Below are 14,407 nucleotides of genomic sequence, written 5' to 3'. Positions count from 1 at the left end.
TCCGCCCCCTTCCCTTAGCGACAGCCAATGAGAACTCCTAACTGCCATAGGCCCCACCCCCTTCCTGTAGCAACAGCCAATGAGGACTCTGAGTCACCTGGCGTCACGCGTCCCGGGAGCCCTGCGGCCGGTGGCGGGCGCAGGTGGCGGAGGCGCTTGTAGCTGTCGCCCGGCATGTGGGGCGCAGGCCCAGCCGTTGTAATCGCCTTGTGCACCGGCCTTTGGCTCTCCCACCTCCGGCCCGCGAAGGGCCAGGAGGCCGGAGGGCGGCCGGGGGCCGACTGTGAAGGTGAGCGGTGTGGAGCCGGCTTGCATGGCGGTGGCACCGCGCTGGGGCGCAGCTGGCTCGGCTTTAGCTGCTCAGGGCTCTGGCTATAAATAACGTTCATCGGGCACCGAGGGCCCCGGGCCCTGAGCTTTCCATCGCCTCCGCCAAACGGGGACGAAGGTTGGCTCCCCAGACCCGGGCCTGGGGATTCCGTGGAGGACGTGTCCTGTCGTGCTGTGATTTCCAAATTTAAATCAAAGCCGGGTGGGATTGGGTTTGGGTTCGGGATCAGGTTCAGTTTTCTGCAAAAGCCGCTAGAAGCCGACGACCCTGGCGATGACCTGATGCTGCTGCTCCTAACCGGCGACACTTGGCTCCCTACTGTATGCATGAAGTCTTCTAAATTCAGATTAGTTGGACTATCCAAAGGCCAATAAAATGGGACGAGTTGTCTGTAATCTAGTGGGCTTAAATCAAGACCTAGCTAACGTTTTTTAGCACTTTAGAGTCGAAGGACTGAGCAGTAGTACAGCAGGTAGGGCACTTGCCTTGCACGTGGCCGACCGGGCTTCAATCCCCGGCACCCCATATGCTTGGTCACTTGAGCACTGCCTGGAGTTATCCTTGAGCACAGAGCTCAAGTGAGTGATCCCTGAGCACCGCCGGGTGTGGCTCAAACAGGAAACAGAGTTGGAGAAAGAGGAGTGCTTTTCTAGTCAAACTGCTGCCCCAAATAAGACCCAAACAAGCCCTCTGGCTCTTCATGGTAACCCCTCTAGGAACATTTGGCAGCTCAAAGAGAATTAGCTACACAAATAGCCCCTTACTCTTACTCTTCTCTAGTTGCAATAATTGTATTGATTCATATATATTAATGTATCTCACCCCCACAAACCTTTCTCTAAGTCTGATACTCTATCCCTCCATAATAGCAACTGTGTCTGTTGCCCCCATGACCAACATCTATACATAGCTGAACTTCATAGTGGAAGTCCAGCCTTCTGTCAGCCCTCCAAGAATTAAAACTTTTTCTCCAGAAATGCAAATGACTGACATGCTGTTACTTTAAAAAAAAAAAAACTTTTAGGACAGGTAGATAACTAAGTGAACATTTTGCTTTAAGAGCGCATAGAATGCAACTCAATCCCCACTTAGTAGGACTGGCAAGGCGGAATCGATTGATGTGACTAGTCATTTGTAGTCTAAAGTCTCAGCCTCTGCCTAGAATCACTAAGGCTAAGTGAGAACATCTGGTCATTGGATGGGTTGCTTGTGCCTCTTTTCTGAATTGGTGACAGCTTATTGCTATATGAACCAAGTCTGGCCCACCAGGGTATATTTTTCACTTACTAAAGAACTTGTAGGATCACAGGGAAAGACCTAACTATGTTTCTGGGGCATGCGAAAGGGGGCGGGGGGCTTGGAGAGTTGGTGTTGAGCTTACACCAGGGCTTACACCTGGCTCTGCCCTCAGAGATCACTCCTGCTGGTGCTCCAGCAGCCTTACAGGGTGCAGGGATCGAACCCAGGATGGCCATAAGCAAGGCAAGCGCCTTCCCTGCTGGATTGTCACTCCAGCCAGGACACTGCTTTCAGAACAAGAGCTAGGTTCAAAATGGCTGTCTTACTGCAAAAAACAACAACAAAAACAAACGTTTCTGATCTCTTCCAAAGGACTGCAAGGATTGGGCAGTGAGCCTGTAGCATGTAACCCTGGGACACTCCCACCTCTGGCTCCCCCCACAATAAAAGGGGCCAGAAAGATAGGACAGTGGGTAGTGCGCTTGCCTTGCATGCAGTGGAGCCAGATTTGATCCCTGGAACTCTGTATGGTCCCCTCGGCCCCTCTAGGAGTGATTCCTTGAGTGCAGAGCCAGGTGTGGCCAAAAAGGGATCTTTTGGTGAGTCAAAGTACCAGTTAGATCCCCCTGGGCCCATTGCCTAGAAGACACAAGGGTAGAGCATTGTATAGGAAGCCCAGGAAGGGTTAGTTGTTGGGACACTGAGTTTCTGGTCAGAATCAAACGAGGATTAGAGGCTGCTGAGGCCTCTCCCCAGCGGCCCTGTCTCCCTCTTTATCTCTCCTCTCCTCTTAGCTCTCCTCTCTCCTCCTTTCTCCACTTCACTCTAATCTCTCTCCCTCTTTTTTCCTCTCCTCTCACCTCTCCCACTTTCTCTTCCTTTCCTCTCCTCTCCTCCATTCTCTCTTGTCCTCTCTTTTGTCCATTGTCCTCTTTCCTTCGTTTCTCTCCTCTTCTCTCTCCTCCTTTCCTTTCTCTGCTCTCCCCACCTCTGTTCTCTCTCCCTCTCCCCCAAATTCACACCAATCCATTTTCCAGCTAGGAGGAACCAGAAGCCACCTAAGCCGCAGACCACTGCACATTGCATTTTGAGTCCAAACTTTCATCTGCTGAGTTGATTTGTTTTCAGATTAAGATCTGGAATGGGGTCCTGACTGCCTGCTGCCTCCTTGGCCTGAGCTGGGTCCTCCCTTGGTGTGGCAGCCTCTGTCGGCTTGTCCTTTCCCTGAGTCCTTCCCCAGGGTAGTTCCAATTCCTCTTGTTCCCTGACACCCTCCTTTCTAAAAACCAACACCAAAACAAACCAAAAAAGTTAAAGAGAAATAAAGGTATGATGAGAACCCAGAGAAAAATGGTGATGCATGTTCCTTGGACTCTCAGAAGGAATAGAAAAAGATGTTTTCCCCAAACTGATCCAAGTCATCAGCTGTAGACTTGGAAGTCCAATGTATTCCAAACAGCATATGAGAAAAAACTGGGTAATGGAGAAGTGCAAAAGGAGGAAAAAGAATCTCCTGTTGGATTTTGTTTAGAGGGGGTCAGACCCTGTGGTGCGGGCCCTGAGCCTGAAGAGAAAAATGTCTTGAGTTAAGTCCTATACTAAATTGCTCCCCACTGGAGGAGTTGCTTTTTTCCTCTTCTACTTGGCAATAAACTTTTCTAGATTCCAAAAGAAAAGAAAGAAAAAAAAATGTCTTACTCAGAGAGAAAAGACTGAGTCCCTTCTAAGGAAGAGCAGCAAGGCCAAGTTAGTTGAACGATGCAAAACCCAAAAGCCGGCTGCCAGTAAGGCCAATAGGAAATGGAAAGACAAACGGAACAGCTGGGGTCCTCCCCGCCCCACCCCGGGTCCCATGCCAGCTCACCTCCTCTTCCTTCTGAACGTGGTCCTGAAACTCATTTATTTAGAGCAACATCAAAAGCGAAGGTCGAACAATGAAGCAGTATGCCAGTTATTCAGGAAACTCTGGTGATGCTCCAAGTCTTCACATAATGCATTCATTCATTTTAAAATGACAAGATTCCTCTCACCCTGGTGCCCAATACCACCAAGACCAACTGGGGGCTTCTAAGTGTGTATGTGAGTGACTGAGTGTGTGTGCTGGTCTCCAAAATCAAGACTGAAACCCCAAAATAGAGTACAGTATGACCTGTTATACAATAGAGACTGGCCTTCAGTTCTAGGGGATGTGGATGGAATGTGATGCTCCTAGTCTACAAAAATACAATAATACAATCATTCCACAAACCTGATTTTAGGGCATTTGCCTTCCGCGCAGCCAGCCCGGCCGAGCTGGGTTCGATTACTCCCCCCCCTTGGAGAGCCGGGCAAGCTACCGAGAGTATCTCGCCCGCAGAGCAAAGCCTGGCAAGCTACCCGTGATGTATTCAATATGCCAAACACAGTAACAAGAAGTCTCACAATGGAGACGTTACTGGGCCCGCTCAAGCAAATTGATGAACAATGGGAGGACAGTGGGTTTTTTTTTTTTTAATTTTTCTTGTCTTTTTTGGGGGGGGCGGGATCAAACCTGACGATACTCAGGGGTTACTCCTGGCTCTGCACTCAGGAATTATTCCTGGCGGTGTTCTGGGGACCATATGGGATGCCGGGGATCAAACCCAGGTTGGCCACAGGCAAAGCAAATGCCCTCCCTACTGTACTATCACTCCAGCCCTTGATTTTAAATATTTCAATCATTATATATTTTTGGAAAAAGTTGTAGCTCTTTTCCTGCAGGTGGCATTATTATAGTTTTTAAATACCATGCTTCTCTCTTGGGTTCTGACTAGTTCCTTAATTGAATTAGAATTTCACTTAGCTATCTTTAATTCAATTCTATGAATATTGCCTTTTTATTTTTTAGTGCCAGAGATGAATCCAGAGCCTCATACATGTAAGCATGAGCTTTAACCTCTGAGCTACAATTCTGACCCCTACAGCCAACTATTTTATTGAGACTGTTGGGAATTTTTGTAAAAAAGAATTATGGTACATTTAAATGGAATAATATTTCAAGCACCCAAAAAAGAGGTGATAAATAGTCTTCATACCTAGATTTAAAGTTGGTATGTTGTCATATTTGATGCTGCTCTCATAAAAATAGCTGTATCCAGAGCCAGCTACTTTATTTTCTCTGATCCTTTTCACCTTTGCAGAGGTGGCAAATGCCACTATTCTAAAGTTAATACTGCATGTTCTTTCATTTTTAAGAACTTTTACTAAAAATGTGTACATTAGGACTGGAGAATCAGGAGGGGGTTGGGGAGGCACTTGCTTTGCAGGCAGCTAATTCTGCTTCCAGCCTTCCAGCTGTTGACACCGCATGTGGGTCTCTGAGCACCTCCAGGGGGCCACTCCTGGCCCAGTCCCCACCCCAAAATACATGTATCCACAAATAATCGATGCCTTCTTTGTGATCATAGATATACTGTAAATTATGCACTGTATGTATTGCAACTTTTCCTTCTCACCATTACATTGGGGCATTTATGCTCATTAATAACTATAGGGGAATTTCTCTCTTAACGCCCCATCAGAATTCTGCTCTATACAGTACAGCTCATTTGTCAGTTCTCTCTTTGAGGGAGTTACATTTCCCCCCACTTTTACACAATTTTTAAGAGGGCTGCTTTGAATATTTTTTTGGGAGGTTTTCCTTGCCATCTGCAAGTGGAAGGTCCTGCTTGGGATAATTTATTTGGGAGGCTATTTTTGAGTCTGGAATGCTGTTACATTAATTTATAGGGAAAAATGTTTAAGCATTTCCAGACCCTCCAAAATAATCTACCAGACCATCCCCGGCAGGAATGTTTTGCCTTTGAGAAGCACCCCACTAAGCACATACATGATGAATTCTCCTGGTCACAGGACAATAGCCGCTGAGTCACAAGGCACATGCAGTTTTTTTTTTCATTTTTTCTTTTCCTTTCTTTTTTTTTGGGGGGGGGTGTACTTGGCTCACAGTCAGCTGTGTTCAAGCTACCCCCAGCTCTGGGTGTGCAAATTTGAAATTGCAGTCCGGATCTCTATATGACCTTTGATTTTGTTGCAAACATGTGGCTTAAGAAGTGTCTTACCTTGATGTTTTGTTGATCTAAAATCACCGCCCCATGAGAGTGGTGGAAAGTTAGGACATCAGCAGGTAACTAGAGAAAGGACCTCTGAGTGACCCATTTTAGGAACTGGGCAGAGATGAATGCATCGTAAATCTAGTTATGACTAGAACAGAAGATTGGACTGACCCGACCTGGACAGGAATAGGGCCACAATTAGGAAGAACCTACTGGGAACTGAAAACAGAATCTACCTACCACAAACATTCCTAGCAGCAAGACTGTGGTGTAAGTCCCAGATTCTCTCCAGGTGCCCTAATTGCACGTTGTTACAATGCAACCAGTCAGGAAGCTCTATTCTCTGACTCATTTTCCCTTTGTCCCATCCTCTGCTGGATTGTCAGAAATTTACGGATATAAGGTGCTTTACCTCTGATCAGCTCCAATAGCTTCAGGCCATTTGCCAAGCAACAGTCCCTGGGCATTTTGGCCAGTGTAAATACATCTTGCCTTTTGCCCCCCACCCCAAGACTGTCTTGTTGTGCTTGATTAAGCAAAATCTGTTAAAAACAAGGGGTCAATCCCAGCAGTGCTTGGGGGACCATTGGTCCCAGGGATGAAACCCACTGAGTTATCTCCCCATCCTCTCTGACTTTCCTTTTAGAAGAATGGTTAGAAGCCAGAGAGAAAGTACAGAGAGAATTCAGGCTGCCTTGCGTGTAGCTACCCCTGGTTCAACCACCAGCATCTCATGGTCTCCTGAGCATCTCAGGGTGCAGCCTTGAAAGCCCCCAAGCTCCATGAGTATGGCCTGTGTAATCCAAGGTTAAGCATCCTTGTACCCTACTTGGCCAAGAATCACGAGGAGTGGCCTCTAGGACTCCTGAGCTCTGCTTAAAAAGCCTGCAAAAGTGAAGGGAAAGGAAAGGAAGGGGAGGGGAGGGGAGGGGAGGAGAGGAGGGAAGATGAAAACAGGGGGAGGGGAGGGAAAGAGGGAAGGAGAGGAGGGGAGGAGAAGAGGGAAGGAGAGGGGAGGAGAGTAAGGGAGGGGAGGAGAGGAGAGGTGTAGAGAGGGGATAGGAGGGGAGGGGAGGGATTTTAGTAATCAACAGATCTGATTCTAGCAATCATCTGGCCAACGCAGGGGCAACTATAAAAGCGAAATTATAAAAGAATCAAAGAGCAGAGAAGAGAAATATTTACCAGAGCAATATGGAAAGGAAGGCAGCCACCTGGAGAAAGAGGAAACCTAAATAATAGCTAGTTATGTCAGCAGTCATGATGAACTGGGTAGAGTGTAAGCATGAGGGAACCCCAAATACAAGACAATCTTGACATCCCAGCTGGGGCGGCAAGGAGGACTCAGGGTGAGATTCCCAGGTTCCTTTATCATCCGAGGAGAGAGCAGACATGAAAGATAACCCAGATTAACCTTCAGCTACTTAAGCATATTTCAATGCAGGCAGGTGGGAGAGAATGCCCAATGCATCTCTGAGTTCCATCGCTGGACACCTGGGCACAACCAGGTGTAGTCCAGGGAAACTCACCTCCCCTGAACCCCAGCAGCACCCCATTGCTGCTGGAGCATTGAACAGTCTGGCCCACACAGCTGGGCTGAGCGCCCTCGGCTCCTGGTGGTAAACGCAGACTCTGGAGTTTGCCAACAGGCTGAGTTTATGGCACATATTCAGACTTGGAGTGATAGCACAGCGGTAGGGTGTTTGCCTTGCACGCAGCCAACATGGCCGACCCGAGTTCGATTCCTCCGCCCCTCTCAGAGAGCCCGGCAAGCTACCGAGAGTATCTCGACCGCACGGCAGAGCCTGGCAAGCTCCCCGTGACGTATTCGATATGCCAAACACAGTAACAACAAAGTCTCCAATGGAGACGTTACTGGGCCCGCTCGAGCATTCAGACTTGACGTTGTTCCTTCGTTGTTTTGGTTTGGGGGCCACACCTGGTGGTGCTCAGGGCTTACTACTGGCTGGGTACTCAGAGGTCACTCCTGGTGGGCTTGGGGGACCATGTGAGGGGCCAGGGATGGAACTTGGGTTAGTCGCACGCAAGACAAGCACCTTACCTGCTGGACTGTCTCTCCAGCCCCCTTTTAATGTGCTTTTAACCTATCCATGGCACTTAGAGAAAGTTGTCTTTTCTCTTAAGGTCAGTCAAATTTTGTAAGGTTTATCTTATTTTAGGTGGAACTTGGTGCCAAAGTTGGGTTGATTGATTCCATAAGCTCAAGCCCCAATAGAAAGCCAAGAGTGATTGGCCCAACTTTTTTCATTTGAATCCATTGTCACCACACATTGAACCTTCCTTTGTTTGGTGAGTGGGACATACCCATAGACGTGGCAATGGTCTATTGGACACAAATCCATCATCTCTTGGTGTCTTCTAGTATGTACAGAATTCTTGGGCAGATTCTACGACTCCCTGAGAGCCAGAGGAATCGACTTTGCTCTGGATACCATAGAAAAAGAACTGATCAGTTTTTGCTTGGATGTCAAAGGAAAAGAGAATCGCCTGGTATGGTAAACTTCTGTCTTTCAGATTGTCTGGGCGTGAAGACAAAACTAACACTTTCATTTCTAATCTTTGCATTAATATTCTGCTTAGATGCTTGCTACAGTCTGTTCGCTGTGGAGAGCCAGCATGAAGCCATCTCAACGAGCCAATCAACTTTTGCCTAGAATCTATCTGGTTCCATTTTGCTTTCAAAATAGACTGCAATTAAATAAGTCCTTATTTTCTCTTTGAAAATAATTTAAGAATAATTTTATCTTGGGATGAAGGGAGAGGAAGGGAAAGGGAAAGGGAACGAGAGAGGACAGAGTCTTAAGAAAATAAAACAATTGAATTGATATTGAGAATTTGTCTGCTGAGTTTAGAGTGGGTAGATTTCATTTGTTACCAAGACAGTGAAACCTACCGAAACATTTTGTGTGATTATTTATGGATAACAAATGAAGTATTTATGTATATTTTTGTAATGGCCTTTTATGGCATTTCTTGGGCACCCCCAGATGACTTTGTTCAATATACTGCCTTACATCACCCAAGACAATCTTAAGTCCATCCGGTTTGCCTGAAATTGCCAAGCGGTCAGTTGTCAGTCATTTGTGGCTGGCGTTTATCCTGTGGCTGGGAAGAGTGGGATGAGTGATTTGTGGAGGAAAAGAATGGCAAAAAGCCTATTTCCTATCACATTAGGAATCTTCTCTCAGAACCATTTTGGACAAGCTTGGGGGGAAAGTTTGCATTGTTGGTTTCTCACCACTGCAATATGGAAACCTCTGTCACTTATTGGTGCCATTTGATGGTCTAGTTTTAAGTGTCAACGGCTTAAGTTGGGCCCCTTGAAAGACCACTGAGGGCATGCTGGGAAAGATCAAGGCCCAAGATTTTTGAATTTAGCCTGGTCCAGGGGTTGGCCTAATGACCTTCAGTAGGCTTGGGTAGTAAATGGTGATAATAATAGTCCTCCCTTCACAGGGCTCCTGTGAGGGCAATGCCTTCAAAGCCCCCAGATTAGTAGCTGACTGGGGGGGGGGGGGAAACAGCTTGCAGGTGTGGGCTCTGGAGGCCTCCCCCCACCCTCCCCTTCATCCTGAGCGTCCCTGTGAAGCGCTTCTAATTAGGATGGTCACGAGTGCAGAGTCATTTGTTTGCTGGCTTCTTTCTTGGCAGGGTGGGGGGGGGTGAGACAGGGGTGGGGGGCAGAGGGTGTGTGTTAACTGGGCCAGGAAAATTAGGCCGACCTTTTTCTGACTTCTCAGAAGGCTAGTTCTTGACTTTTTATAGCATCGGGGACACTGAGTTCTCTTAGTTCTCCTTCAGTGCTATTACCTAGGCGCCACTTCGGATGCGGCCACCAAGATCCTTGGCGAGGTCACACGACCCATGAGTGTGCACGTGCCGGCCAGGAAGATCTGTGAGAAGCTCAAGAAGATGGACAGCCAGATCTGTGAACTGAAATACGGTACAGAGGGGGTTTGAAAGCGTTTCTCCCCATCGGCTCCCAAAGGAACTCCCAGATCTCTAAGGCCACATTGGCAGAAAGCCGGGGCCAGAGGGAAAGCTTCCTCCCCTTCCACCAGCCAAGGGCCCCTCAGATGTCTGAGCTTCTTGGAGGCAAGATAGTAGAACAAGGGCCTGGTCCTTAGGAAGGGAAACCACCAAAGTGCAAAGTGTGACCTCTCAAATCACCAAGGCTATTCAGACTGAATGTCAAGGGAAAATTTGTACTGGAAGGAGCAGCCACTTGGGGTGATTTTGTTCTTGGTGAGCTATGAAGACAAGGATTCCATCATTCAAAGATGAAGTAAGGGGAGGCAAGAGACAGCTCCGTGGATCTGGGCCATGCCTGCAGGAGACTGAGGTGTTGGGGCGAGCAGGTGTGGCCCTAAGCCAAAGCCGAACCAAAAATGGCGTAAGGACATTTGAGTCTGATCCCAGCTTCTGCCCCTGACTTCACCCTCCCAGCCTTTCTGTTTCCTCCTGCTTTAGGAAATAGGTTAGTCACCTCAGATCAGGCTTGGTCTGGTGAGACAGCCCTATAGACTGTGCCGAAAATAAACAGCCAGCAAAGGAGGGCGTTCTATTTAGGACAGGAGCTTGGGCCTCGCACCTTCCTCAAACCTATTCTTAAGCTGAGGATTTGCATCTGGGCCAGCTTTTTGAGGGGAGGGGGAGGAAGTGGGGGAGGCCTGATAACATCTGGGAATTTTTTTAACCCCTGAGATTCCACCCCAATAGAGACCCTCGTGTTTCCCCCCACTTTTTTGGGCTAAGTTGTCCTACTAGACCTGGCACTCAATGGATGGACCATTGTCAGCTGGAGTGCATTTACTCCCATTTCCCAACGTAGCTACTGGATAATGCATCTTTGCCACAGCTCCTTAGTTACCTTGAAAGGGTTGAAAGGGGAGGAGAAACCAAAGACAACGTGCTTCTCCCTGCGCCCAGGGTAGTGATTATGGGCTAGACAGCCCTTTTTATTAGCTTCCTGGCACTGACACCTGGGCAGGAAGCACCAAGCCGTGAGAAAAATTTTTCACGAAGGGGCTGGTTCTTCCATGCCACACGTTTCTTTTACATCATCTCTGCTGTGTGTGGCTGGAGCCATAGCTCAGCGGGTAGGGTGTTTGCCTTGCACGCGGCCAACCCGGGTTTGATTCCTCCATCCCTCTCGGAGAGCCCAGCAAACTACTGAGAGTATCCCACCCGCACAGCAGAGCCTGGCAAGCTCCCCGTGACGTATTTGATATGCCAGACACAGTAACAACAACTCTCACAATGGAGACGTTACTGGTGCCCACTCGAGCAAATCTTGAACAATGGGAGGACAGCGCTACAGTGCTACAGTGCTGCTGTGTGTGAGGGCTCTTTCTGGGCCCTTCAATGATAGGAAAAGGCATCAGATATCACTAGAACAAATATTTGCAAGCGCTTGTACAATGCTGGCCACTAGGGGCCCTTGGGGAGCCACAGACCAGGGGGAATTTTGATACTGACTTTTTCTTTCGGAGATTTTGGGTCTCACGGAAGTTTGCCCCCCTTTTAAAGTGAATGCTAGGCCCCACCTCCTCTAGAAAAAAGATGCTAGAGCTTGAGTTGTTGAAGTTCTGGCTTCTGAGTCTCAACTGAGAAATTCAACAGGATATGAATCATCTAGGTTATAAACATTTCTAGTTTTATTTATTTATTTTTCTTATTTTTATTGAGATACTGTAATTTACAATACCATTCATGACAGTTTCAAACATATGCTATTTTTAAAGGTCAGACAGAATTTAAATTTTTTCTTAATTGAATCATTGTGAGATAGACCCTTACAAAGCTGTTCACGACAGTTCTAGTTTTAAAGACACTGGGTCAAGTCAGCAATAAAGTTAACAAACAAGGTAAGAATCAAGTGGGATTTTATGGTGAATTAGAAAGGTGTTTAATGTTTTATCTGAAAGAAAGTGTTCACTTTCCAAACTTTCTTTCCACAGTAGTGGGGCTGGAACCCAGGTTTCATACTTGCAAAGCATGTACTCAGCCTGTTGAACTATCTCTCTAGCCCTGGCCTTTTTTTTTCTTTTCTTTTTGGGTCACACCCAGCGATACTCAAGGGTTAATCCTGGCTCTGCACTCAAGAATCACTCCTGGCAGTGCTTGGGGGACCCTATGGGAGGCCAGGGTTTGAACTCTGGTCGGCCGCATGCAAGCAAACGCCTTCCCCACTGTACTATTGCTCCGGCCCTGGCCTTTTATTTTTTAGAGAGGAGAGGAAAATGATCCTTTCCTGGAAGAGGAATTATCGGTGTGAGTATTTTATAGACTAAATTTAAGTAAACCTTTGTGGGTGGCTTTACAGTAGAGAGGCAGCTTGAGGTTCTGACATTCTCTGCAGATAATCTATGAATCGGGGACCAGAGGTTGGGCTGGAGGCTTCAGCTCAGATAAGGCTGCTGAAGCCAGAAAGGCTGGCATGGGAGCACACACCAGCCAAGAGAAGTGGGTTTTCCTCACAGGGCAGTAAATGAATGCCATGAAAAATGAGCAGTTCCTGGGGCAGTGGTGCATTCACATGAGTTGTTTTTTTTTTAATTAGTAACTTTATTAAGTCATTAGTTTAGTTACAGACATTCCATATTCCAACTCCAATCCCACCACCATTGCACCTTCCACCAGTTATTTCTAATTTTCCCAACCACCCCTTTAGCCTGCCCCTCATAGCAGGCCCTCAATAATTGATTTTTATATTGCTTGTTATAAATAATTTACTAAAAGGATGATAAAAAGTTTCCTTAGAAGGAAGTCAGTGAAGATTGCTGTATCTCACCGTGAGATTACTAAGATGTTGTTACAGGTTAAGCCTTCTGTGTTTATATTTTATTAATCAAGATTGTTTGCCTTCTACATTCATCTCGTCCAATCTGCTGTGCCACTCCTGGTTTATAAGTGTTATCGAGTTTGAGCTCTTGCGGCTGAAATCGCGGCTGTGCATTGTTCTAAGGTGTCCAAAATTTTTAATGGGGTGAGATAGTTGGAGTTTAATTCTTAACAATCAGATGAGTTTTAAGCAGCAATCCCCAAACAATTAAGGATCAGAGAGAATGCTCTTAATTTTATCATAAGTTTGGGTTTCTCCTCATTTTTACCTAAAACTTTGAGAGAGCCTTGTAAAACTTTAGGAGGACTCATCTGTGTGTTTTTTTGGGGTATTGTTTCGGACCATACCTGGTGGTGCTCAGGAGGTCAGGGCTCAGTGCTCACTCCTGGATGTGCTTTGGGAGACCATGTAGTACCCAGGAGTGAACCCAGTCTCCTGTATGCAGATCACAAATGGCAGCATGAATTGTTCATCTCTTTGACTGCCAAGAGGTATTTATATAAAAAGTGGACCATGGGGCCAGAGAGCTAGTACAGAGGGTCAGCGCTTGCCTTGCACATGTTCAGCCTTGCTTCCATCTGAGCACTGCATACGGTACCTTGAACATCACTGAGAGTGAGCACAGAGCCAGGAGTAAGACCTGAGTTCAGCCAGGTATGGCCCAAATCCCCGCATCCCCTCCCCTAAATGTTCCAGCTCATTTCAGTCTATGGCTTTCGCTTGGCCATGCTCGTGGGACCACCCCAGAGCCCCACTTTTCAGGATCACTTCCCTTCTCTTTCCCTTCGAAGCAGTGAGTGGGATACTGTGTAATCACCTGAGGGGTCGTCTTGGAAGGCTAGGCATGGGAGCGGACACTGCAGAGGCCTCTGCTCTGCAGCAAGTCAGTTCCTTGGCCAGAAAGTCTTCTAGAACATGAGTGTTCCCAGTCGTTTTATAGAGAACTCAGTCTCCTTTGAAATCAGGAAGGGCTGGAAGTGCATGTGTGGCACGCACGGGCTCTGGCACACTCTGTGTCCCCTGTCGCCTCGTGGTATCCAATAATACAGGGTTAGTGGGTAATTCCCACCCACCCCACACCCCAAACCCGGGACTATTTCCCCGCTTTGGATTAGAGCAAAGACAGGTCACCCCCACACCCCGCTTGCCCACTTGCCACCACATGTGTCTCCCATTCCTTAGCCGGGTGCCTTTCCTCATTGACCTACAGACAGGAAGTTGGACTTGGCCTCGGTGGACTTGCTGAAGATGAGAGTGGCCGAGCTGAAGCAGATTCTGTACCGCTGGGGAGAGGAGTGCAAGGCCTGTGCTGAGAAATCCGACTATGTGGAGCTCATCCGGGAGCTGGCGCCCAAGTACGCAGCGGCGCCGGCCCAGACAGAACTCTGAAGCCCGGATGATAATGTGCCACGGGATGGCAGTGGAGGACACGGTCATCCGGACCGACAAACCCCAGGAGCTGCGGGGCGTGTGGTCCATGCTTTGTTGGCTGAATTGATAACTCTGAGTGAGTTACTCAGCTCCTGAAGTAAACCGCTAAGATTTATGAGATCTGACTTTTGCTGTGTCCCCCAAACTAACCGGGTTGTTCTGAGAGTCTTTGACCTGGGCAGGTGAGCAGGCCTGCCTCCTAACGTTGGGAGAAATGACCTACTGAAAGAAATTAATGAGGAAATGGAGTCTAGAAGGAGGTGTGTACTCAGACTCCCCATGGCTTCATTTTCAGTTCAGTAGGGTGGGTAAAAGAAAAACATTTCAGCTTTTCTAACACCCCACTCCTATTCTCCAGACCACAGATAATGTAGCATTATCACAACTTCTTCCCTTTTTTGGCTACATTCAGCTGTGATCGGGGCTTACTCCTGACTCTGTGTTTAGTGATCACTCCTGGAAGGGCCC

At 47.6% G+C, this 14,407-nt stretch overlaps 1 protein-coding gene across 1 annotated transcript; it reads left to right on the top strand.

Moving 5' to 3' along the window:
* Positions 1-126: 126 nt before the first annotated feature.
* CDNF (cerebral dopamine neurotrophic factor) lies at positions 127-14,040 on the top strand. The gene is made up of 4 exons (XM_056114692.1): positions 127-289; positions 8,027-8,154; positions 9,466-9,607; positions 13,719-14,040. The coding sequence occupies exons 1-4, from the start codon at positions 175-177 to the stop codon at positions 13,895-13,897; spliced, it is 564 nt and encodes a 187-aa protein (XP_055970667.1). The 5' UTR covers positions 127-174; the 3' UTR covers positions 13,898-14,040.
* Positions 14,041-14,407: the final 367 nt, after the last annotated feature.

This window comes from Sorex fumeus, unplaced genomic scaffold, assembly GCF_029834395.1.
Source record: "Sorex fumeus unplaced genomic scaffold, SorFum_2.1 ptg000026l, whole genome shotgun sequence".
In the NCBI taxonomy this organism is placed as follows: domain Eukaryota; kingdom Metazoa; phylum Chordata; class Mammalia; order Eulipotyphla; family Soricidae; genus Sorex; species Sorex fumeus.
The sequence above is the reverse complement of the archived record's forward strand: the minus strand, read 5'-3'. Positions and strand labels throughout refer to the sequence as shown.

Bases quoted from the DNA above. Each gene is read 5' to 3' on its own strand.
- CDNF (XM_056114692.1), top strand. From the start codon at position 175: ATGTGGGGCGCAGGCCCAGCCGTTGTAATCGCCTTGTGCACCGGCCTT. The intron at 290-8,026 runs GTGAGCGGTGTG...GGTGTCTTCTAG, and splicing joins GCCGGGGGCCGACTGTGAAG to TATGTACAGAATTCTTGGGC. The intron at 9,608-13,718 runs GTACAGAGGGGG...ATTGACCTACAG, and splicing joins GATCTGTGAACTGAAATACG to ACAGGAAGTTGGACTTGGCC.